Below are 26,336 nucleotides of genomic sequence, written 5' to 3'. Positions count from 1 at the left end.
TAACAGTATTTTAATGAACAATTAGCAAAGCTGTTCAGGAAGAAAGATTATTAAAATGTTGCTTTTTGCTGCTAGTCATTATCCTTGACCTCTTTTTAACATGTTTCTCAGGTTTCAGATGAAGAAATAAAACCTACAAGGTTTACAGCAAAGGCCCATAAATCTGATTTAAAAGAAAATAACCTCAGAGTTAGGTTATTTGGTCAATTTCCCATGGAAAATCTATGAGAAAAGTTCTCAGAGAGAGATGTACCCTGTTGAAATGCTTAGTTTCACAAAAATGACTGTTTTTCATAATAGGAAAACAATTTATGTAAGAAAATAAGAAACATGTCTGATGAGAGAATTCATATGGGTTTGGCTTAATACTGGATCTGGTATTCTTATATTCTTACCCTGTCACACTCTTTCTGAAACTGTCAGTAAAGGATTTTGAATCCTATAAACAGGTAACTAAACAAGATTGACATGTCTTTGCTCTTTCCATTATAGGCATGGATTCATTGTTGTTCTTGATGGCCTTCATTTGCAATATTCAACAATTTAACAATTGCCCCATGCCTTCTGCTCATTAATTACATCACTGAAAGGAATGTATTTGATTTGATGTAGATTATATCCATCTACGTCAGAAAACAACATGAGTGACACTTTCTAACATGAACAATGCATTCAGCAATAAGAGAAATGTCACAGTCCTTTCCAGGATGACAATAAACTGATAGATCTTGCAGTTTTTAAAGCAGAGATAATGTAAATTAATTCAGATTGTTCCTCCCAGTGCCAAGTCTGAAGCTGAAGCCTTGCCAAATCTACTATAGAAGTGCAAATTGGTGAGGAAAAGCAATGAAAGATATGAACTTGTCACTTGTTTTCCTGTTGCTCCAGACAGTATTTCAAACCACTTACTCCAAAACAGCTGCCTCTGTGGCACACACATCCTACCCATAGAGAAGTCCTTGAAGGAAATCTTCCAACATGGTCCACCCAAGTACTCCTTTTTTCCTCAGCTTCCACCAAGGGAACAAGTACCTGTCTCTCCTGAGAGTAAGCTGCAGGTGATGACTTCAAGGACCTTACCTGTGAGTAGTAGCAGAAGGAGGGAGGAGCTGGAAAGGATATGGAGGTGCCTGGAGGCCCAGTGAAACCTCTCACAAAGCCAGAGAGGCAGACAAACTGACTGACAGCTATCCAAAATGTACAGCACTCCTGCCCTCACTTTTCAGAAAAGGACCAAAGGTAGCACTAAGCAGACAATGTCTGGTTCAAAAGAACTATCTTAACATGCTTTTACCTATCAGCAAGCTCACAAGATACCCCTATATGCTTGCCTTTCTTCCCATAAATATTGTTGGGCAGGTCCAAGCAAATAGTTTCACAGTGGTGGCTCTGGAAACTTAATCCATTTTTGCCTAGAGGAGAAGCCATCCAGTTGAGCCAGCAGAAGTTTCAGTGCAGCCAGGAACAGAGAAAGAGGAACCTGTCTTTTACCAGTGCCCTCTGCAGACACATTTGTTGGGCTGAGTTTTGAAACTGGGGCTGAAATATATGGGAAAGAAAATGACTGAGGACAAAAGATGGAGGGGGGAGGAGAGATTCCTTATGAGATCTACTCTTACAGTCCTGAAAAATTCTAGCTCTGGAACTGTTCAAAAGACTGGATGACCAGTGCCTCCTTCATCTTACCTGAGCCACTGCTCAGCCAACTGCAGTGGACCACTTCAGATGACCAAGAGAATCAGTCCATTAAAAAGAAATGGTCATCTACATTTTGGTGAGGGACTCTGATTCAGCACCAGACTCCTGAACAATGCAGCTTGCTGTCCAGGTATTTCTCTCCCTCTCCCATAAGCTCATAAGCCAGAAGAGACTAGAACAATCACTCAGTCTGAACTCTTACACAAAACAGACCACAGAGCCCGCCCCAGTAATTCCTGCATGAATACACTGCAGTCCTCTGGAGCCACTGGGAATACAGGGATGAGAACAATAGCTTTGAAAGAACAAATCAAACTTATAAAACAAAACGAAAAAGGGGGGGTGGGAGCAATAAAAGTCACAATGAGTCAAGGAGGCAATTATGTGTGATAGCAGGGTTCCTTTGGCTGGGGACCAGCAAGAGACACTGTCTGCATCCAGCCCCTGGGATGAGCATGACAGAGCAGTTTGTGCTGCAGAGAATTAAGTCTCCAGACAGGAGAAAGGCAGCCATCCGAGACTGGGCCAGGCCTAACTCAGACACGCACAAGTCATTAAGCTAATGTCTCTTAGCTAATTGCACACACAGAGACATATCCTGCAAGGAAAACAGCCTGAGAAACAGCCTCACGGAATGGGCATTAAACAAACGCATTAAGCAGGGAACAGTAATCCTTCCTCAGTGCCAGCAGGGTGTGAGGCATTTCTCCTCCACAGGACCACAGCCATTCAGTCATGCTCAGCCCACAGGAATCCCACAGAAGCAAGAAACTGCAAGAAGCTACAAGCTCCCCATCACTGCTTTGTGTACAAAGGCTCAGGGCAAAGAGGAAGAGATGTGACTGACGATACGTGTGTGCTGCTAAACACACCTCCCTGGAAGGGACTGTGAGCCCCAGGTTTAGATTCAGTAATGAAATCATGAAATGTGAGCAGCAGAAGGAGCCCAAGACTTCTGGGTATTTGCAGCTCTGCCTGTTTGCTCAGTGATTCAACACAGCATTACTGGGCTTCTTAGAAAAGGGCCATGAATCATCCACACCATTGATTCCTTCCCTCTCCAGAAAACTCCCAAACCAAAAGAGTGAACATGGGAGAACAGTTCTGAATGGAACCAGTTGGCTTCCCAGATTTTCCCATCTTTTCTCATGCCAGTTATCTGTAAGCCTCAATATCCTCCAAGCAGAAATGGAGGGTGAATTGCCTGATGTCCTCAGATGTCAGTGCTTGAGAGTTAAAAGCTGATGGTTTTTAAAGTCAAAAACAGAAGAGACATCAGAAGGACATTCTGTTTTCCCTCCTTCAAACACTGACAGCTCTCCCCAAGCTACTTTTGACAAATGCTTGCCTAATTGAGATTACCAACTTGGTACTTCCAGATGTGACATTACTATCACCTCATTTCATCACTGTGTGGCCATCCTTATTGCAGAGAAACTGTTCCTATCACAGAATTTTAGAATTTTATTGGTGGAAAGGACCTCTGGAAATCTCTGCTCCAGCCCCAACTCAAAGCAAGTCAACCAGATCTATTTGGCCAGAAGATGTCCAACCAACACTTAACCCATTGCTGGAGTTTCAGTCATCACTTCTTGTCAGGTCTGCAATGAATACAGAGAACCGATGAGGCCATTTCACCTAACAGCAAAATATTTTGTGTATTTAAAAACAAATGTTTTCAAAAAGGCTTTCCTTCTTCAGATCCTTTAGCCTTTCCTCATAGATCACGTTTTTGAGACTGATGATCTTTTATGCCTGCTTCCCACAGACAATTGCCAGTCTCCAGCCACACAGATCCTGGAGCTGCCAACCTCATGAAGACTACTGTGACTGTAGATGGGAAGAGTCAGATGCCTCCATGGCTTCCTCCATGGAGAGGAGAAAACAGAAGAAAGGCTGGCAAAGCAGAAACAGCTCATCAGATGCTTGGAACACCCTTGGCTCATCCCTTGGCTCCCTTTTCCTCATGTCTCTGACAACCTCAAGCATGAAGATGTATGAAAAATTCCACGTGCTCAGTTCAGCTGTTGCATTTCTTGCTGTGCCAGCGTTCCATGCTCCAGCTCTTCCCCCAGGCTAACATCATAAAAGAGTGGAAAAGCTAACTCACAAAACCACGCAGTTACCTAACTGGACCATCCTAAACCCCCCCCACCCAGAGGAAAACCCTTTTGTGTCATGAACAGGTGAACACAGGCCAACTGCTGACCAGCAAATTGGGAGGAGAGACACTCCTGGCAAGATGTGTTCCTCAGGATCCAGAAAAATTAGGACTAGGTTTCCCTTGGCTGTAAGCCCACTCTTGGTTACCCTCTACTCTGAAAATTCCTTTGTGGCATCAACCCCATCCTCTTCCCAGTCCTGTCCTGGGAGGTGTGCTTCACCATGCTTCCTTACCTGTTCCTATCCCTAACAAGAGCACTTGTTACTTTCCTGACCATGATAAAAACCCTCACTCGACTTCTCTTCAACCTGCCTTAGTCCTGTGTACTCCCCACATCCTCCCCCTCCCCAAACATGTGCATTTTAGAACCAAGAAATTCCTCTCAAACACGAGGTGCTTGAGGACAACAGGACTTTCAAAAGAAGGGGCCTTGCCATGTTAACTAGAGGTGCCTGCCAGCCAACAGCCCAGCCCCTGAACACACAAGGAATTTTGACCCCACATAGTGAAATTTCCTAGAACTTCAAACCTTTGTTGTTGTTGTTGTTGTTGTTGTTGTTGTTGTGTCATTGTCATCCTCTCTCTGGCTCTCTCTTGCTTTTCAATTTTTCACTTGGCAACCGCATAGAAATGATGCAAGGGAGCAGCCACTGCTTAACTGCAAATTATTAATTAGCTGCCAAGGAGTCTGTGCATGACTGCACGCAGGGCAAGGGGGGGCTCTGTCCTACATTACAAAATCAACTGACTGGCTTGGCACTGCTTTTCTGCCCAGAGATATAATTTAGTGGTGAGTCTCCATTTGTCCCAGAGCTGATTCCTAAAAGAGAAGGCACTTGCATGGTCTGCTAATGGGGAGAGGGGGAGGATAAAACCAAAACAACACCCTGCCCTTGGTGACCAAGAACTGATCCTTTAGCTGTTGAAACTCTTTTCAAAGAGCCTCAGTTGCTGTTAGAACAAATACTAATTGTTCTCAGCTAGGGGCTGGCTATATATAGCCTGAACAGGCCATTCGGCTGTGAAATATCAATCTGATAAAACTGGGAACGACTTCAGGTGCTCAGGGCTACTCAGGTCTCTAAGTTTTCCTAAGACCCCAGTAGGAACAGACACCTCTCTGCTGAGACAGCATGTCTGGCCACATGTGCCCTCCTGAACTGCTGCAACACAACTGAGGGTAGGTTTGCACAAGCCGTGGCTGAAGGCACTGAGCTTTTCGGTGCTGTATGTACACTTTGCCCTAGACACGTCTCTGCTCACAGAACCTCATAGTTTAAATACTGAAGACCAACAAACATCCCAGGGGGGATCTGTTCCAATGGGTAATTGCCCTTATTGTTAAAAATTAACAACAAAACAATAATCGTAGACAGCTGGGCCTTTCGTGACTTTTATAGCAACATTCCCACAGCTCCACAAGAGACATTGTTTGGGATTCACAAATAAATTTTCACCCCAAATCAGGATAAATCTTTAGTTGACTGTTTCAAATACCTTCCCAAGAGGGAATGGTCACTTCCCATGTGGCTCACCATGGCATATCTTCCTGGCATTCACATCTCTGGCAGTGGGGCTGGGGGCCTTCAATGCTTGTAGGAGCCAATCCAGACGAGTCTTGTACCGCCAGAGCTGCTGCATCCCTAATTTTCTTTGTGTTTTAACTCACAGCATTTCCTAGCCTTGATATTGACAGAGACTTGTGAGCCTTTGGTCACCCCTTCCTTCCAAAAGATCATCTGGTGGCAGATGGCCCAAGGCAAAGGGAGGCTCAAGGAGAAGTGTAAGCATATAAAAAGCTGCAGCCAGTTCATCTTCAAGGAGGTGGGCAGAGGTGACCAGGAGATGGACTTAAACTGATTAGAGCAACAACCCCAGCTCCTGCATGCCAGGCTGATACCTAGGAGAAGACTGATGGGAAGGTGGAGGTAGATTGGTCAGCTGTGGTGATCCTCATCCTACAAAGCCAAAAAGGCATCCTTGGCTTGGAATGCTCCAATTGCCAAATCTGAAGTGGTCTTCAGACTGTTATCTGAAGGCAGACCTCAGCTGCACCCTGCTTGTCTCAGGCTTGGGTGTCTCCTTCTTCTACCACTCGTGACAATTTGTATTTCTGTATGCCAGGAAGTGCTAACCAAGACTGAGGGTGCAGGCTTGCAAAAGGCAAGCGAAGCCTCCTGCAGCTCCCCGAGATGCTGTGGCTGATGTCTGACACTAAAACACAGCAGGGTGATGTAAACCATCACATAGACCCTGTCAGGATCAGCAGGAACAGCCAGTGCTCAATTCCTGACCTGAGAATCAGAAACTTGGTAGTCCAAACCAAGAAACATCCCTGGGGAATCTGCTCCACTGATTAATCAACATCACACTTAAAAATTAATAACAAAATAATAATACTAGGCAGCTGTGCTTTTCCTGCCTTTTATAGTAACGTTCCCCCAGCAAAAGGAGGGACATTGCTTTGGTTTCACAAACAGCTTCTGGGACATTTACACATCTTTATCTCTTTTTCCATGGCTTACCTCTCACCTGCTGAACCAGCCTGCAATAAATCTGTCTGGTAGAAAAGTACACAGGTGTGCCTGGCAAGGTTTTGCTAGCAGGGTTGGCTTCTGTGAGAAGCTGCCAGAAGCTTCTCTTGTGTCCAACAGAGCCAATGTCCGCTGGCTCCGAGACGGACCCAGGGCTGGCCAAGGCTGAGCCCATCCCAGTGCTGGCAGCACCTCTGGGATAACAGATTTAAGAAGGGAAAGAAAAGAAGCTACTGCATCAGAGCAGTTGCTGTCAGAGAGAAGAATGAGAACATGTGAGAGGAACAGACACACAGGTCAGTGAAGAAGGAGCAGGAGGTGCTCCAGGTGCTGGAGCTGAAATTCCTCTGCAGCCCATGGGGAAGACCATGGTGAGGCAGTGGTGCCCCTGAGGCCATGGAGGAGGGAGAGAAAATCAGGAGTGAAGTTGTGCCTGGGAAAGAAGTGAGGGGTGGAAGGAAGGCATTTTAAGAGTTTGGTTTTAATTTTCTCATTACCCCATATTGATTTGATTGGCAATAAATTAAATTAATTTCCCCAAGTTGAGTCAAGCAGCTTTGGTGGGCACTTGGCAGCCAGCCAGAGTTGGACCACCACACAGACACACACAGCAAGCTTGGTCCTAGCTTGGGTGAAGATTAGCATTCCTTCACATTCTGGGATATGGAAAGAGTTGTTCAAACCAGGCTCATAGCAACCTTTTAGACGTCGCACTCAGAGTTATGTAAAATATTTTTCCTGCTTTGGTAGCTGGCAAAATTTGTTTTATATGACAAATGGAATTTATTAATGCAAAATATTTATCAAGTCTTTTTACTTTTTTACCCCAAGGGAGTAGAGAGGTTGACCAGGAGTCTTTCATCTTTGTTGGCTTCTGAATGTTAAAAATGCATTGGTTTTTGATTTAAAGCAAAACCACAAGTCAGAGTCTGTCTCATTTCTATGCAACCCCTTTTTCTGCAAGTGATGGTAAGTTTTCCCTTTGACAAAGGTACCACCTTCCTGCTGTGATGGCAGGGAATGCTCCTGAAATGTATTCTCAAATGCTTGGGTGATCTCCATGCTCCAGATGAACACAGGTAACAGGCAGGTGCAGGATCCTCTGTGCTCACTTTCCCCAGTGGGCAAAACAAGAAGATATTCCATGCCTTAAGGGCCTCACAACATGGAGAAGGGTCCATGTAAGGTGAGAACACACCAAAGAAGGAAAGGAAGCAGTGGGAAAGGGCAGCACAGTACACTGACCAAAGGAAGTAGCCTGATTACCATTACAATCACTCTCTACCCTTTGAGAGCAAAGTAACACAACCAGCAGATCTACCACCATTTCTTATGCCTGGGATTCTCCAGGTGAGCAATGTGAAATGACTTCTCAGTGATTAAGGTATATATTGTAAAACCATCACCATCTTCAACAGCTAAGCACTGGTGCAGTAATAATAGTCCAAACCAAAGCAATGGCCAGGCTGCCGATGGGCTCAGATAACAAGCCTGTTTTTAGGGCTGTGAATCTTCCATATCTGTTTGATTGTTTACCATCATCTATCTTTTTCTTGGATTGTTTTGTTCTTTGTTTTGACAGGTACCTGTATAGTCTTCACCTGAGGGCCCCAAGAAGCACCAGAGCATACACAGCATTTCTGTCAGAGGTGGACCTACTTTGGAACAAGCATCTCTTGCTTGCTACAGGAACTTGCATTTCTTTCTTTTCTATTCTTTATGTAAAAAGAAAAATACATCTTCAGCTGACTAAGGTTAAAAATTAATTGTTTAATGCCTAGATTATTTATTTGTTCCTTTTCTTTCCTTGCATGACTTGGCTCTAGTTTTCATTTAAGGATTTTTTTAATGTTCTCTTTACAGACTTGTTTTTTAATTTCAAGTCTAATCCATCATAGTAATAGTGGGGACAGTTTCAAATACAACTTCTTGAATGGAAACAGACATGACTGATAGAACCCAAAATCCTACCTTCAAGCAATCAACTTGCCCTCACAGCTAGGATATTAGAGACAATCCTTTTTTGCATCAGAACTTCTTCCTTCAAAGGTGAGGTCCAGTAATGCGTGGCAACTTGGAAAAAGTATATTCAGTGAAAAAGGCAAGTGCCCTCTTGGTCCATCACTTAGCATCAAGTATATTTACTTGAAGGAATCAGGTTCTCTCTCCACACTTGCAGAGGGCTGAAGCTGTTCCAGAACTTCCTGAAGGGCAGAGCAAAGCTGTGACTTGCAGGACATTTGTCTCGGGGTGGGGAAGGACTGCAAATAAAATGTTCTCCTTACAATGGGAAGTTTAATCAAAGAAATGGAGAAGGGTCACAGAGCAAATTCCTGAAACTAAACTCATGAGTTATAAATAAATATTCCTCAGTGTGAACAGAGGTCCCTTCAATAACACCCACAGCTCATTCCAGGTTGCAGTGTGATGCACTCAGGCTCCCTAGCCCCACAACTCAATTCCTCTGCAGCACCTTCCCTGCATCCCACACTGAGCTCCTTCCATGGAGATGAGGTAGGACTGAGCACAGGGAGGGGAATCCAGCATCCCAACCTGAACACAAAGGCTTGCTCCCAAAGTGTGTCCATCGGATGATTGAAGGCCAGGAGAGCAAGTCAGGGGCAAAGCTCTCCAAATTCTTATGCAGGATTGTCTGCAGTGAAGCCAAAGGGAGGTGTGTAAACCTCATACTGATGAATGCCGACGTCCTAGGATAAGGTTTCCTTTAGGGAGACATTGAGGTTTTCAGGGGTGCTGCACTGGCTTCTCACTGCTTTCTTTGCTTTGTAAATTCCAGAAGCCAGAGCAGCGCTGCTCTTTGCTTGGGGCAGAGGAGCAGGAGCAGCCCAGGCTGAAGCTCCAATCTATGGGTCCTGCCCGGCTGCAGGCACCGCCTCCAGGGCTGCCTGCACCCGGATAAGCGCTGGGGAGGAAACAAAAGGGGAGCATGACAGCCTCATTCACTTGCTAATAGGCTACTGGAAGAAAGACATCAAATCTACAATTACCATGCAAGGACACAGTCCAGCTTGCTAAGAACAGAGGAAAAGCAAGAATGGCAAAGGAGAGGAAATGGATTAAGTTTTCCACAAGCACCCCAAAATCCATGCTTCCTACTCAACAGGAGGCCCGGGAGGTTGAGCAGGGCTGTGACACCAAATTGTTGAACACGAAACAAGCACTTTTTTTTGGCTCTGGTTAGAAAAATCCTTTCTTGCAGCTGCCATAGTTCATGTGCTTAGAGCAACAGTGTACAAAAAGAAGGGTTGGGGTTTTTTGGGAAGGAAGGTGGAAAAAAAAAAAGAGCACAAACCCTGCACTGGGAAAGCCACACCGATGAGCTTGTTAACATTTGAAGAGACTGCTTGGCATGATTCCTTACACAGATTCCTGCCAAGAATTTGCAAGAGGAAAGTATATTTAGCAATCCAAGGCATGCCAAAGCCTTGACAAGAGAAAAAAAAAAACCTTTTTGAATATGTGGAATAGCAATTAGACATTTTCTAAGCAGCCATTTTCAAAATGCATCCAGGCATCTAATAAGGGCACCTGAGGCATATCCACAACTCTGCCACACTCCATGGCTGAAAAGACATCCGCTGAGATCAAATGCTCGGAGGAAGGATGTGTTACCGATGGCAACTGCCCACTTCCAGAGCATTGGGGCCAGTTTCAAGCAGGCACATCAAGCCATTGGAAATACGCAATCTCACACCACTGCAAATCATTTTGTAGCATCCTTTAAGGAACCATTTCTCCAAGGAAAGCTGGGAGCCCTGCTGCGTAGCTGGGTAGCAGAGAGATGTTACTGCCCACTTCATCCACAGGAGCTGGGCCAGCTCTGTGATGCAATCTTCCCCCAAGTGGAGCTGCTGAAAATCCAGGTAGGATGAGCAGCAGGTGGAAACTAGGATAATACATAAAATCAGATGGTGACTTGCAGCCCATTAAAGTGGTGCTCACATCATTCTCTAAATCTGGCTGCTTCTCTTGCTGTCCAGTGTTCAGAGTTGCATGCAAAGCCAGCAATAAATTTCATCACTAAATCTTCTTTCTTTATAGGGAGAGACCTCGCAGATGGTCCCAAGACAGAGTTAGTCTGCATGAGGAAGGTGACTCACCTGCACCAGTCACTCCTGCTTCTGAAGTGCCATTGAAATCTCCTTGGGATGCAGCATGGAGGAAGGAGCTTAGGAAGGCCATGAGCAATCCTTGGTTGTGCTCAAGGAGGAAAGCAGCTAACCATACAAGAGCAAAACATTTGATGGCCATGAAAGTTAGAAATCACACTGGAATATGCTCCTTAAAACATGGTGCCCACTGCTTATAACTGCCAGGCTGTGTTACAGTCAAATTCCTAAGACACCAAGCCAAAAGGGAGCACATGCACACAGGCTGAGTTCACACCACCTTTAAGTCAGGACATGAAGAAAGGGCAACCAACACCTGTGACTGAGGTTTCTCATTTCTGTAAGCCCTAAACCTCCAGTCTTTAATATGTGGCATTATACCAGTGGTGCCCCCAAGGCTTAGCATCATGATCCCCTACAGACCAAACAGGGTGTTGGTGACCAGGAAGGGGCAGGAAGCACAAAGAGGGTAAAGCCAAAGCAATTATTTTGTTTTGTAAACAAAGAAATACTTAACAGAAATCAGAACGAGGAAAGCTGCCCCGAGTTTGTTCAGCTTTTTATTTCCAAGTTCTTCTGGGCTCCTGAATTACCTTTTGGTACCTGAAATGCCACACTGATTACAGCTACCATCCCCATAGGTTATATCCTGAAAGAAAAATCCCATGGGATTGACAGAGTGCTCTGAGAAGGAGGTCCCCTTCTCACCTGCTCTTCAAAAGCAACCAAGATAAACTAACCTGCACAGCCACATCTACAGAGCATTCAGCCAGATTTTAAGTCTCACTTTCCATCAAACTCTCCAATTCCCAGAGCCATTGAAATCCAGATGGGTCTGGTATTGCCATAAACTCACACCCTCCAGGACAGGTATCAGCTCTCTGCTTCCACAGTGTCTAAAACAACTCTATCAAAGTTCTGAACTAAGGCTTAACAGCAAGTATACTGAAAGCAGTAAGTAATATTGTTTAGAATTCCTGTTTTCATCCTAGATTCCCAGAGGAAACAACAGATTAGGAGGATCACCTGGCCAAATCACAATCAGTTGTCAATACAACTATATATATACATAGTATATACACGGCATTTGGACTGAGCACTGACACAAATTCAGCTTTGCTAGAGGTGACAAATTACTGCAAAATCCTCATGTCCAACCTGCCCATTCCTATTTTAACCTCCTGATGTCTTTTGTCCCGGACAATCGAAAAGAGTGCCCAGGTCTGTTTTAGGGGGGAGCAGGAAGCGCGGAGCCGAGCAGCGGTGCCGGAGCCCAGGCGCGCAGAGGCGCCGCGGGCCGGGAGCGGAGCCGAGGGATGCGCGGCAGAGCGGCAGTGGCGCCCGCTGGCCGCTCGCAGCATTGCCAGCGCATCCTTCCTCCTCCCCGCCCAGAGCGGGGCTGGCAGCCTCCAAGAGTCACCCACACAAAATGCCCCTGCCGAGGAGCGTCCGGGACAAGAAGCTCAGGGATCTGCGGGCACAGCCCATCCCACAGGGCTGCAGGTAGGACCACACAATCCAGGTCAAAAAGATCGTCTCACATCCTTATCTTCTCTTTGTATTTCTACCCTGCTCAGCTTCCACCCTCTGCAAATATAAATCCAAAAGGTAATTAATAAGCTCCTCAGCAGGAATAGAAGCCATCTGAGATAAAATACCTGTGCAACCATCCTGGGATATCAACACAGTGGAACATATCCTCTGCACCTGTTAATGAACAACCATTCATAAGAAAGCTCCATCAGAAACCTGCACTTCAATTATGACCTCTGCATTAATGAAGAAAGCAGAGGTGTACAGAGTCATGCCTCACCACATGGAAATGTGACCCAAGCACACTGAATCAAGAATAAAAAGCAATAGGCAGAACCACACTGTCCTGCCTGTGAGAGGAAGCAATATTCCCACAGGGCAGGAGCTGATCGCTCTGGTGATCAGTAATAGGACCCAAAGGAATGTAATCAAGTTGTGTCAGGGGAGGTTTAATCTGGATATTAGGAAAATGTTCTTCACCCAGAGAGTGGTTGGGCACTGCAACTGGCTTCCCAGGGAAGTGGTTACACCACCAAGCCAGCTGGGATATGAGGATATGGAGATTGATATGAATAACATCATATACCTGAATACATTAACTGACTTCAGTAAGGGAAATTTGAAGCACCGAATTAAAAGAAAAAAAAAAAGCTTGGAAAAAAATTTCAGGGTCACTGAAGTCAAACTTGTGAGCCCCAGATTTTTTGCAACTTGGGAAAAAGTTCCTAGTTAGGTCCAGCTTTGAATTAATTTTTTGAAGATGGCAGGCACATTAATGAATCATTATTGCTGTGGCTTATCACTACCCAAATCCATGTAAAGCTTAATTTGGAGTAAAGATGAGAAAACCCTCTGTTACTTCCTTCCTATTTTTCCTACAGCAGAAAATATTGTTTATAAATTTTGTTAATAACAAAAGTTAACAAGATTTTTGTTTTCTGACCTGTATTGTTTAGGGATGGGAGACTCATCACCAAAAAAACCCCAGATAAAACCAAACTGAAACTCACAAGTCAGATCATAGATGTTCCAGCATCTTGACAATTGAAATGGATTTGGAGGCAATTATTAACTCAAACAGCAGCTTTTTCACCAAGATTAAATGTCCAAAGGATTGGCTCAACATGAAAATTTATTGTTGCAACTCAGTGTGGATTAGGCGATGAGAGCCTGCTACCAGACCAAAAGGGAGTGAGCCACAGGGAGCAAAGTGTGCAGGTGGACCAAGCCCGAGACCTGCACACAACAGAACACACCACAGGCTGTAGTGCAGTTACCTGTGGGTGCTGCTGAAGAATTTGCAGCACCAGCCAGCAGCAGAGCATGAGCTGCTTTCACCATTCCAGCCAAGATGATCTTTTTCTCTCCATCTTGCAGCACATGGCCCAGTCCCTGGAGGAAATGGAAAAAGGCAGAGAGAGGTGCTCTCTCTTCCCATCACATCTGCCCATTCCTCACTCATGGAGCTCTATGCTATTCCTCAAGGCACAGATGTCAAGGACATACCAAGTTGAGCCAAGCTTCTTCAAGTTATTTAAGCTTTCCTCAGATTTACCTCAGTGCATTCAAGCAACAAAATGTGCAATTAACTAGAAAGAAAAGTGGTTTTTAATGGCTTCACCAGTAACCAGGGCCACTCAAACTACCGGCTAGCACTAGTAGTGTCTCCATAGTTACACATATAAATACAGAACCGTGCACTGGGTTTGCATGGCAAGGTTTTGGCAGGGGGAGTGCTGCAGGGGCAGCCCCTGGGAGAAGCTGCCAGAAGCTTCCCCTGTGTCTGACAGAACTAATGTCAGCCCACTCCAGCACAGACCCACCACTTGCCAAGGAGGAGCCCATTGGCAGTGATGGCAGATCTGGGGGAACAGATCAGCGAAAAAAACCCCACACAAAAGCAATTGCAGCCAGAGAGGGGAGTATGTGAAAGGGACAGGTCTGCAGGTGTCCAGGCCAGGGCAGCAGGAACAGGAGATGTGCCAGGTGCCTGCTTTTGAGAGACTGAAATTTTAAGGGTTAATGATGCAAACAATCAGCCTTTTTAAAAGCAGCTGGTGAGGTGCACGACTTTAAACCAACTTTTGTTTAGCAACAAACTGTTCTTGAGCAGATCCTTCGAAGTGGGACCATGATTTTATGATGCAAATGTCCTCCCCTACACAACTGGATGAGATGTAAAACTCCTCCTCCCTTTCCCCCCTCCCCTGGAAGGTATTGGGACATTCGTAGGCATGACAACCAACATTCATCCCAGGCTCAGCTACTAGGTGAGGCAGCTGTCATGGCTTGGTCATAAACCATCAAAGACCCCCAAAATGTCCCCAGAGTCATTTTGGGCCTGGATTGCACATGATCCACAATGTTACCATCAAACTGGAAACCCCACCCCCTTCAGGGGAGGAACCTGGGTATTCCCAGCACACCTGAAAATACTAACCCAGTGAACTTTTGTGTTTCAGGGGCTCCCCCACCTCCCACAGATCAAGACTGTGACCATCACCTTGACCAAGGGGCATTGCAGTCACCCACAATCAAGTCTTGTCATTGGACCCAAGGGTGGTAGTGGTTTTTGTCTCCCTTTTTTTATCCCTTTCCCTTTTTTTTTAATCCCTTTCTCATTACTTGCTTATGTATGTATTTTTTATACTTCTATGTTGTTATTTCTATAACTAACCAAAACAGCTACATACCTCCATTCCACTGCAACCAAATTATTCTTAAACAAATTTGCCATCCCAGTCCTACAGCCCATGGAGGGCTCCGTGCTGAAGCAGGGCTGTGACACCATAGGAAGCCTACAGTGGAGCAGGCCCATGGCAGGACCTGTGCCCTGCAGAGGAGCCCAGGAGCCCATGCTAGAGCAGGTTGGCTGGCACAACTTGTGACACCATGAGGGACCCACGCTGGAGCAGAGGAATTGAGAGGAGCCCTCCCCCTGAGGAAGATGGAGCAGCAGAGTCAGCATGTGATGGACTCAGCCCCCATTCCTCATCCCCCCGTGCAGCTGCTGCAGAGGGCAACTAAATCAAGAGTAAAGCTGAGCCTGGAAAGAAGGGAGGGGTGATTGGAATTAATATTTGGTTTTATTTCTCATTGTCCTACTCTGAAACAATTGTTAATAAATTACACTGGTTTCCTCAAGTCAGGTCTGTTTTTCCCATGACAGTAGCTGGTGAGGGATCTCTCCCTGCCCTTATCCCACCCACAGACCTTTATTATAATTTCTCTCCCTTGTCCAGTAGAGGAAGGCAGTGATGGGGCAGTTTGGGTGGGCACCTGGCACTCACCATACATAACAGACTGGACTTCAAGCAGAAAAGACAAAAATTATTCCACACCATCATCGCCCTTTTATTAATAAAAGGACAGATCTTGACAGTGGAGAAAAAAGGATGTTTCACAAGGAGAACAGGAAGTAGCTTCTACTGGTCTTTCAGTTCCTTCAGTCTTCTGATGGCAGATTTGACTGTCACTGCAGAGGTGGTACTGGAGGAAGAAGCAGAGTCATTTACATGTGGCAGAACAACTGTGCTGGTGTTGTTTATTTTTGAGAAAGCACTTATCATTTCAAATTGTTATCATCTGACTGTGCTGTCCAACAGGGCCTAACTCCACTTTTATTTTCCTAACAAAGCGTAGGCCTGGATCCACAAAGCACATGGAACTTCACAGGCTACATCCCAACCCAAATCTCCCAGTCATGCACTGACCACGTGCACCAACGTGTGGGCTCAGATCCCTCACGACTGCTACGCGTGGGGTATGAGTGTCTTCTACAGAACTGGGGGGGAAGGAGCTCAGAAGGAGAGTAAGCAACAGCATCCTCACAATAAAGGCTATTATGATTGAATTATCTGCTTTTACAATGAAAGGAAAACATGAAAATAAATTTTCTTGGAATAAATCTGACTTTGCCTATTGCAAAGAACAGCAATCAAATTGACTTTGATACACAGCAATCAAATTTTAAGAGAACAGGAGACTTCCCCCATTACTATCTCAAGACAGATATACTTAATGATTAGTAGATCAAAATTTGAAGAAAGAAAAAGATAAAAAGTCAAAAGCTGTGTAATAACACAGCTATGTGAGAATAAATGTTGACTGGAGTTTCTTCATTTCCTTACTTGTAAGTCCAGGCACCACCAGCAACTGTCTTCATGCAGGATCCACAGTGCCAGATACCCACAGCCTTCCTCTTCATTTTGGTCTGGAACAGAAGAAAAAAAAGAAAAAATAAAAGTCACTATCAGCTCAAAAAGTCAAACAAGAAACTTTAGGCAAGGCCTTCACATGACTCCTATAAGCCATGTTTAGACAAGAAAGGAACAGAAAATCCTTTTACTCAAATTCTGCAGACTCTTCTGAAACACTTTTCCATTCAGGTATGAACTGGGTCACTTCTGAAGGCACCATCAAAACTTCAGCTTATTTTGAAGGAGAAAAATAGTAAGGAGCTACCTTGGTTCTAACAACTGATATTCTCACCTGGTTTGGTGCTCATGTAACACCCCTGTTCCCAGGACTACCTGGGCAAGCCCAGCTTGCCAACCCAGACCCACTTCCAGCAGCATCTAAAGAGTGAGTGGCGGGTATGGAATTCCCTCCCCCATGCTGGTATCCATCACCTTGCAGAGGTGACAGTAAGTTTGCCTACACCCCTGCCTGATTTAGGCAGCTCTGCAGACAAGACTAAGAACATTCTCACTTCATATGAGAAAAGCAGTAAGTTAAAAACAAACAAAAACCCAACAACAAATCAAAGCAAAAAAAAAAACCCCATGATGAAAATATTTTTAAATTTCCAGACAATTTAAAGATTACTACTCTACAGATAACAATAAAAACATAAGATAATAATTGCTTTAATTCTGTCTGGTGTATTTTATTAATTATGTAGAACATATCATATGGCAACATCACTCACTCTTTTGCATAATGAAATGTAATAATGTTTGTTTTCATTTAGCTACTACTAAACATATATTTGAAATGTCTACTCTCTTTTTCAAGAACTGCCAACAGTAACCCAAAGCTCACTATACACTAGTCCCTGTCTTGGAATTAGGCATGTTTCACTTCAGTACAAAAATTAATGAAGCATCATATCACCTTTCTAGCATCAATAACAATGTAATTTTTAAAGAGTTTTGGAAGGGGAAGGAGATCTCTCACCTTGCCACAGAAGGAGCAGGTGTACTTGGCATGCTGGCTGATTTCAATCTTCTTCACCATTTTCCTAAGGGACGCACCGTAACGGGTCCCATATTTACCCACGATCCCGACCTTCTTGGTGCGCTTGGCCTGTTGGGAGGCAACCCAGAATGAGCTGCAGCTCTACAGAAACGCTTTCCCCTCACCGCTCCCCTCTCCCACCACGGCAGCTGGTGCTGAGCACCCTTACAGCCGGGCTGCAGCCTCCCCTGCTGCTGGGAAAACTGAGTATTCACAGCGTCAGGGAATGGGTCGGGCTGGAAGGAACCGCAGTGGCCACCTGGTGCAACCTCCCAGCTCAAGCAGGATCGGCCTGGAGCACACGGCACAGGACTGCACCCAGGCGGCTCCTGAGCATCTGCACTGAGGGAGACGCCGCAGCCTGTCTGCGCAGCCCACCCAGGGCTCGCTCACTGCACACAAAGTTCTCCCCCGTGCTCAGGTGCACCGAAGTGCTTCTGCTTGGCACAGCCGAGAAGAGCCTGGCTCCTGCCTCCTGACAGACCTTTAGATACTCGTACGCTATTTTATATTTATATATTTATATAATGAGATCCCCTCTCAATCGCCTCTTCTGAGGCTGACCAGGCCCAACTCCCTCAGCCCGTGCTGATGAGAGCTGTTCCAGCCCTCCAGTCGCTGCGCTCCCCATCAGCATTCCCGATCAAACGCCACCGTGCTGGCGCTGCTGCAGCCCCGCAGCTCCTGCCGGGGCGCCGAGGCCGGGCAGAGCCCCGTCCGTGCCGGGGCGGGCCGGCGGCGGCACGGAGCGCTGCCGCCCCTGTCCCGGCTGCCATTCCCCGAACCCAGGCCGCCTCCCCGCGGCCGCCCGCACCCAGCGCGCCGCTGTCACAGCGCAGCGCGGGGCCGGAGCCGGCTCGGGAACGCGGCGCACCCCCGGCCCCGGCTCCGCGCTGCCCCCCGGGCTCAGCGCGGCGGTCCCGGTGCGGATGGCTGCGGATGGCGGCGGACGGGCCCGGCCTCACTCACCATCTTCCGTCGGCGCCGACGCGGAGAGGGAGCCGCAGTGCGCAGGCGCGGGCGGGCCGGCGCGGGCGGACGTGACGCGGGGACGGGGCGCGGCCCGGGCGGGCCGAGGGCGGGCTGCGCTGCGGAGCCGGCACTGCCGCGGGCAGGGGCCGGCAGCCCGCCGGAAGCACCGACAGCCGCCGGGCAGGGGCCGGCAGCCCGCCGGAAGCACCGACAGCCGCCGGGCAGGGGCCGGCAGCCGCCGGGCAGGGGCCGACAGCCCGCCGGAAGCACCGACAGCCGCCGGGCAGGGGCCGGCAGCCCGCCGGAAGCACCGACAGCCGCCGGGCAGGCACTGACGGCCGCCCGGCACGGGCTCACAGCCGCCCGGCACGGGCTCACAGCCGCCCGGCACGGGCGCTGCGCTGCTGCTCAGGGAACGTCTGCAGGCTCCCTCCCTGGAGACACTTCCGAGCTCAGATTCCTGGGTTTCCACCGAAGGAAGTCACAGCAGAGAAGGGCGTTTCATTCACTCACCTGGTTTTTAAAGAGAATAAGCTGCAGGTGGATATCAAAACAGGGACAGGAAACGTCCACAACTGCAGAAAAAGTAAATAATAATATATATAAAAATCAGCGAGGATGAATTCCTATCATAAAACATACCAGCCTTAAACTATGAGGTTTCAACAGTTTTGGCATCAGGTCAGGTTAAGGCAACTTCCTATTTTCCTTGGGGTTACCCAGTGCTGAAATCATCAGCCCTGAAAGCCCGCATGTTCTGCTTCAGAGGTGACTCCCAGCACCAAAACACAGAGGGGAAAATACACCAGTGCCACCGAGCTGCAATGCTTGTAAAGGGATTAGCAACCCATTAACCTCCATTAGGAAATGTAATCCAGTACCATGAGAGTTTTCCACGTGCAGAGCCAGCTACGGTTCATCCCCTCCTGCCAGGAGAGGGCCGGACTAAAACCGTCCCCACGTCATTGTTGCAGGTAGTTTTCCTCCGAACCCACCCTGGCTGCCTCAAGCAATGACAGCACCCTTCACTTGCAGTCTGTTTAGTTAAGAGCGAATCAAGGAATCGAGTGTATCCAGCCACTGTTACTGTCCCTGGCTGGGATCTGTACTTTAAGAGATGCTCATGACCAGATGTCACATTCCTTCTTGGCTTTTGCTCTCAGGGTTTAAACACCGACATTTTTAATTCTCTCTGTTATGCCAGGCTCCCCATTCCCTGATCATCCCTGCAAGCTCTTCTGGGAGCTGGTGGGCCAGAGCAATGTCTCAGATGAGGGCTCAGCAAGACTTTAGGCAATGGTATTTTTATCTCCCTTAGCTGAATCAAAATTTCATTTGATATATCCTACGAATATATCTGCCCTTTTCAGATCCTCGTCACCATGATGACTCACAGGATACAGCTTTGATACCAATGTATTAGAAAACAGAAAAGTTATTTCCTTTGGCTACCTAGTGATGATATAGTTAAAAAAATATATAAATTGTCAGCTAACATATCCAGAGAATTTACTCTTATTCTCTGGTCTGTATCTACTGAGTTCAGGTTTGCTGTGACAGTACAGCACATGGTCATATCCATCACCTACCAGTGTCACAGGCAGCTCTGGCAACAACCAAACCCAGCTGCCCTGGCTGACAGCCATTCCCAGTGCTGCCAGAGTACACACACATTTCCAAGGGACTGAGAAGATGAAGGACACAGGCCAGCACAGCCATGCCTTCCTTCATAGTCCATCCCCTTTTCAGCTCATAAAGCTAGCCAGCCTGGGGCACACAGAATACTTAGTTGGAACTGCTCCAGCTTATTGTTGATGTATTTTAATCTGTTGTTGCTGTTTTAGCATCCTTCTTGAAAACACACCTTTCTCCAATGCAGGTGTACAAGCAGGCAACCAGCCACAGTAAGGTGCTCTAAGATCCTATAAGATGGGTCCTTCTCTTTCCTGTACTGGTTTTAGATAATGCCAAAAGGATACAGCTCTATTATCTTCAGCTGTCAGGTTCAAGAAGCCCCAGGAGTGCTCCGTGTTCCTGTGCCTGCTGTGGGTCTCACTGGCATCCTACACACTGCCTCGGAGATGATGTCAGCAAGCCTTGGAGATCCTGTCTGAGCCTGCTGCCAGCTGCCCTGCCACCTCCTCACCATATTAATGATGGACTAATGGTGCCATTGGGTAAGGCCTGCAGTGCCTCCAGTCCCTTGAAGTAATCACTAACAGCACTTTGCTGCAAGGTCCTTCTCCCCTTTTTCATGTACTAAAGGATAAAGTGGATCTCAGGATCTCTTGAAAAACCTCTGTATCTGGGCAGAAAACCAGCTGAGATTTTATGGGTCATAAGAAAGGGAAGTTTCACCTAGCATTCCTCTAGCAGGGCTGGGATTTATCAACATAACAACAAGATGAATCAAGATAATAAGAAGCAGAATTCTTCAAGGGTACTTTCAGTATATCTTAGGAAAGTACTGTTTTGAAATAGTTGCAGCTTTACAAAGAAGAGAATTACTCCTATAGGAAACAACAATATAGGTACACAAATAATGCCTTTTGCTTCTTTTTTTTTTCAGTCAGCAGACAGCAACATTTCTCACCCCTTACTCAGAACAACCCACTTTGCAAGTAGAAAGATCACTCATCCTACAGACAGATTAAATACCCTGTGTCCAAGATGACAGATATTTAAAAATGTCAAAAAGTGTGTCTTCATCACCTGGGCAGCTGTTGAAGTAAGAGAGTGATGGTTATCTCTCAGCCTCAAACCCAGAGATAAAGCATTTCCTCCAGCTGCCCCCAGTCACAACAGCCCTTGCTACTGCTCACACCCCAAAGCACCATCTGCAGTCTCTAATGAAAAGCAGCTCTCCACCCAGCACAATTGTACACGCAGCCTGTGGGGCATTTCCATGACGACACCAGCTGAAAATGGAACAATCAAACCCTTCAATGCAGGAAAAAATACCTAATGTTACTAGGTTGATCTTACAGCACAAACATTTTTCTCATCTGCCTTGCAAGAGAGGTATTTTTGTCACTGTGGTATCTGCACAGAACCGAGCACCTCAGCTCCACAGCACATTAGCTACTGGCCTCCAGGAGCTAAATGGAAGCCTTCAGTTTGCCACCTTTTCTACAGACTACAGCTGTAAAACACAGTTAAGTGGGAGATGGAATGCTAAAATAGAGAAAGTAGCAAAAGCTTGTGAATCACAACTTAGAACAACTTGCTATTTAAACAGTTCAGTCCAGAATCGGTTTCTTTCAAAACAAGAGCAATAGTATGCCTGTGTCCTCTTTTCCTCATTCACCTGTAGAAATCAGTCAAATCTTGAAGAAAACACACACCCACCCACGCCATCTCCCTGAGAAGTCAGGTTAATCTCTGGCAGTCAGCACAAGCTTCACCCCCCACTGACAGAAGCACATACCATGGAACAGGTCCTAATATTCAGCACAAGGCTAGAGAGGAGTGTGCAGAGGAATACGTGCCTAAAACAGGCAATGCACACTTATTGGCACACAGCTACATTACTTAGCTCCAAGGTGGTAACTTCCTCTTTGCCCTCTTCTTCCCCACCCCCACGAAACATCAATATCTGTTTGGATCTTTTTTCTTCATGGCCAAACAGAATACCCAAGAGCCAGTCTGTGAGTGATCCAAGTAATAGCCCAATTTGCCAATGAACAAACTCCTAGAAATACAGACTTTTGGAAATGGAAAACTCTGCAGCTGCTGATGAGTTGGTTTTCTCAAGAGTTCTACCCTGGGGACAGACAGCCATTATCTGCTTTTTAAACAAAACAACTGTGGAAGCTGACATGCTGAAATACAGCAGGATGATACTTGCCTGTGTCCATTCAGTCATCAACAAAACCAGGACTGCAAACCCTGCAGCTGCCAGGTGTATGCTGCACATCTGTCACACTGTCAGACTGCCTTCTCATCCTTTGAGATGAAACATGCCAGACATACAGAAAACTTCAAATATTTTATTTTCAAAAAATCAAAAAATAATATGTGATTGCTTTTGTTTTTTTTTTTTTTTTTAATTAAAAAAAAAATCTCTCTTAGCTGCCATCTTTAGCTGTCACAATTTACACTTCCTCAATACGCCGCTTTTTTTTTGGACTCACTGAACATGTCTCCGCTTCTCTGTCTTGCAAGGCACTGCCAGAGTCAAACTCACAGCCAGCATCAGCTGCCTCCAAAAACAAAACATCATCAGCATCATCTCTGCTCTCAGAGAAGGTCTTTTGGAAAAGGTCGTAGATTGTCTTCTGCTTTGGGTCTGTCTGAAGAAACAGAAGAGAACATGATCTGCATCCACACTGTTATGCAAAACATAGTGAGCAAAATCAGAGGACACTCCCTTTATACAGTGCACATGTGTGTATAGATCATAACTTACATGCTGCATACCCATACGTATCTCATCCATGACACATACCCATATGTATCTCATACATTATATACTCAAAGACATACATATATGTCATGGATGCTAACAGGTCTTGCAAATAGCAGGCTTGGAATTCCTGTGGAGAGTCCAAGCCGAGGTGTGGATCCTGGGAGGAGCTGAACAATCTGGTCTGTGACATTAAAGGCAGAACAGGTGTAAGGCCACCTGTGCCAATCTAGATGTACACAAGCCAAAGCCCGTTCAGCCTCTCCCAGGGACCACCAATATTCTTTCAGGTCAATTACCTTAGGACAGTAATTAGTTGACTCAGCTGTTTCAGAGAAATTGGCTTCTGAAAGACCAGCTTCACCCAGCACTTTGATCTTCTCCTGAATCAATGGCCTAGGAATGATAAACAGATATTACTGAAAGGAAAAAAAAAATCAAGGACACTGCTTCATTTACTATGTGTAGATTAAAAAAGGATACAGCTGGGAAGCAAAATGGCTTTTCTACCAACTTTGTTGTTTCCTTGACCTGTCCTGCTCTTGGTTATAGTCACTGTATACTGTCTTGAGATATCAATCAATTAAATTAGTAACAATTAGAGGATTTGGGGCTATAAACATTTGGAGAACACATACATCCAATAGAGAAACTAGATGACTGAGGCAACTCCAGTGGTATGAAGTCAGACCAAGAAAATGCAGCTAAAAGAACTCCTAGTAGCCTATGTGCTCAGCCTCCAAGGCAAGCAATGGTAAACCCCAACAACAGATGCAGCAGCATTTCAAGGATAACCTCCAATATACAGCAGGAGGAAGAATCTGTCACTGGCCCAAGAGGCTGAGAGGTCCCAGCCACACCTGCACACTGGACACTGAAAGATGCCAAGGCCACAGCACAATCAGTGCATTTACCAAGTAGCCTCGTCCTCTTGTTCTTTATCTTGTCTTTAAAAAGATGCCACTGTCCTTTCGAGAACCATATTTCTTCCCCATTAAGCACTAATGACTACACAGACAGCATTTCACAAATAAAGGCAGAATTACTGTCATTAACTTTCCATGAAATTTGGGTGATGCATCAGTTTCCAGATCCTTGCATTGTAGAGTTATAATTACTTGCCATCATGATATTCTGGGAACTGCACAAGTTCACTTAGTGCATTCATTCCTTTAAACAAGGTAATAAAGATGTAATTTTGGCCTTTAAATGAAGCAGCTGGTGGGTAATTTCTTGTCATCATTTGCAGGTCAGCTCCCTTGCAGCACTAAAGATTCCTCAGATCCTGCCTACCCCCAAATGTCAGATTCCCCAGCCCTAAGGACTAATGTCCACTGGTAACTCTCACTGGAGCCAAAAAGCCTCATACCACAACTATCCAGAGGTGAGTCAACAGCACCTTTTTAATCTATTTGAAGGGCTCACTGAAGAGCAAGAGGAAGGCAACAGTATAGTCCTCCTCCACAGCTCCCAGTCCAAGCACACAGCAGCCAGACTGCTCCTCAGAACTGATCTACAATACACTGAACTATCTCCAGTGACTGCTGACTTTGTTTGAGTTTCAGCACTTTACAGTACCCTAGCACAGGAATGTTCTGGGCTGGCATCTAAGACAATTCCTCCTTACACAGAGATTATGAAGGTTTTAAATGCATCAACTCTCCCAGAATTTCTCTTGAGAGCCCTTTCTTTGTCAGGTAACTGCTTTTATTCCTCCTGCCTGTCAGCCACTCAGTCATGTCCACTGCAGCCAGGCCATGTCACCAGTTTGCAGCGGCCCTGGCACATATTGATCCCCCCCTCACAGGCCGTGGAAATCAGCACTAGCATTAATCCCTCACACCACATATGTTACAAACGGGAAACACACGTAAGGTGAACCATAGTGTCCTTCTCACTTCTTACCATAAGTAGTCATCTGCTGTGCCTTTAGCCACCAGGTAGTGAATGTTAACAGAGCTGGTCTGGCCAATTCGGTGTACCCGATCTTCTGCTTGGATCAAAATCTTAACGTAAAAACATCACAAAAAGTGAAAACTACAACATCTGAGAAACAGTGTAAGCACCAGAGAACAGAGGATCTCATTTCTTCTGCTTAGCAACTCTTTCTTACCTGGATCCTGTTAAGACCTGTATTCTCAGAGTAAGCCAAGAAGTGATCTGGTACACCAGGTTCCCAAAAGGAACTCAACAGTTTTCCAAATCAGAGGGTCAGCACTGATGATGGACCCTTTCAAGTGTTGGCTGAGCAAACCCTTAAGAGCTCTGTCAAATACAGACAGAAGCGCGTTTCCTTTTTGTGCCACCTTCCTCTGCCAGCAAGCTGTGTAAACCAGCCTCACAGGTTCAAGCCCAGGCACCTGTGGTTGCAGAGCCAGCAGACATCAGAAAAAGACAAACCCTAGAGAAAGTTGCCTGCCCATTACATCTCCTAATCAGCAATGTTTCTGCTCTCCAGGGAACATCCCACCACTGTCCCCTCCAGGACACTCACCCCTGGGTTCCAGAAGAGCTCTGCAAACACCACCAGATCTGCAGCAGACAGTGTCAGGCCCATGTTTGCAGCAGTAAGGGAAAGGACAGCCACAGCATGCTTCTCTGCCAGCTGGAACTTCTGGCACAGAGACTGCCGCTCAGCTGAAGATGTGGAGCCATCAATGCGAATGTGCTCGATGTGCTGTGAAAAGGCAGAAGGTGCTGTTTAGAGACCTGGTGCCCCCCTTCCTGTATACTCCTTCCATGTTTTAATGGATCCCATGTCCAGTGCTGCCACTGAGCAAAGTCACCAGTGCCACTGTGGATTATAGCCCGGAACGTTATCATAAATCATTCTTCACACTGCCCCACATGCTTTAGAAGCATCTATGGAAATCTCACATGAAAAGTTAGACAAACAAGAGAAGTCAAGAGAAATGACTGACAGGTCTATCAACTCTCCCTACAGTGTCTTAGTTCAAAAATGTAAGAGCACCACAGAGGTGCAGGCAGGCAGGGATGGTGGCAGGCATGGATGGTGGGCTTGGGTAGTCTCATTCTCCCTTTGAGAAAAGCCTGGAGAACAACAGCCACACAGGGCAACACAAGAATTCCCAAGCTCCAGGGCAGACAGTGGAATTAAAGACCATTAAATACAATAAAAGCCATTCAGATAATATAAAGTGCATGCTGTGAGGCATTCACCCTGACAGCTCAGCTCCCTTGGTGAAGGGCACACTCAGAAGCACAGCAAGTAGAAATCATCTCTGTCATTAACTGTCCTAAACTATCTGACCAGCCATAAATCCAGGGGTCTGTTCAACAGCTTTGAAGCTGGAACAGTGATAAAGTTAAGACAAATCAGTCAGTCACTTACTTTCTTCTTCAACTCTGCAGCTACTGCATCCAGCATTATCTTGTGATGCGCAAACACCAGGAATTTATTATTCCCACTTTCCAGTAACTCCAGGATGTACTCTCTACATGAAAAAGGAAAAACACCAAAACACTATAAAATTATGTGCTGAGAGAATACAGACTTTGCTCACAACAAATTTTGAAGATACTGCCCATCTATACACAAACACTAGGAAACAGGCTGGCATAAAAAGCTGCAATAAAGTGCAAGCAGCAAGTCAAGTCTTCTCTAGATTAAAATACAGAAAGGAAAATTCCCTCAGTTTTTC

At 46.0% G+C, this 26,336-nt stretch overlaps 2 protein-coding genes across 3 annotated transcripts in view; both read right to left on the bottom strand.

The window, feature by feature from the left end:
• Positions 1-15,389: 15,389 nt before the first annotated feature.
• On the bottom strand, positions 15,390-18,332 carry RPL37A (ribosomal protein L37a). Its single transcript, XM_021526317.3, has 4 exons — positions 18,267-18,332; positions 17,238-17,366; positions 16,190-16,272; positions 15,390-15,548 (listed from the first exon to the last, which is right to left on the bottom strand). The coding sequence occupies exons 1-4, from the start codon at positions 18,267-18,269 to the stop codon at positions 15,485-15,487; spliced, it is 279 nt and encodes a 92-aa protein (XP_021381992.1). The 5' UTR covers positions 18,270-18,332; the 3' UTR covers positions 15,390-15,484.
• Positions 18,333-22,238: 3,906 nt separating this feature from the next.
• SMARCAL1 (SNF2 related chromatin remodeling annealing helicase 1) overlaps positions 22,239-26,336 on the bottom strand; it is a 34,378-nt gene continuing 30,280 nt past the window's right edge. For both annotated transcript variants that reach the window (XM_021526184.2, XM_077784957.1), the window contains exons 13-17: positions 26,027-26,129; positions 25,169-25,351; positions 24,580-24,680; positions 22,974-23,070; positions 22,239-22,561 (exon numbers count right to left, since the gene is read on the bottom strand). In XM_021526184.2, the coding sequence (XP_021381859.2) occupies positions 22,364-22,561; positions 22,974-23,070; positions 24,580-24,680; positions 25,169-25,351; positions 26,027-26,129 (682 nt within the window). In that variant the 3' untranslated portion in view covers positions 22,239-22,363. The remainder of the gene's footprint in view (positions 22,562-22,973; positions 23,071-24,579; positions 24,681-25,168; positions 25,352-26,026; positions 26,130-26,336) is intronic.

This window comes from Lonchura striata, chromosome 8 (assembly GCF_046129695.1).
Source record: "Lonchura striata isolate bLonStr1 chromosome 8, bLonStr1.mat, whole genome shotgun sequence".
Taxonomy (NCBI): Eukaryota; Metazoa; Chordata; class Aves; order Passeriformes; family Estrildidae; genus Lonchura; species Lonchura striata.
The sequence above is the reverse complement of the archived record's forward strand: the minus strand, read 5'-3'. Positions and strand labels throughout refer to the sequence as shown.

What these genes read in the sequence shown, in the direction of transcription:
- RPL37A (XM_021526317.3), bottom strand. An exon ending in CCTGCTCCTTCTGTGGCAAG is followed by an intron (nt 16,273 to 17,237) that starts GTGAGAGATCTC and finishes CTTCTGTTCCAG; the next exon opens with ACCAAAATGAAGAGGAAGGC. An exon ending in GGTGGTGCCTGGACTTACAA is followed by an intron (nt 15,549 to 16,189) that starts GTAAGGAAATGA and finishes TTCTTCCTCCAG; the next exon opens with TACCACCTCTGCAGTGACAG.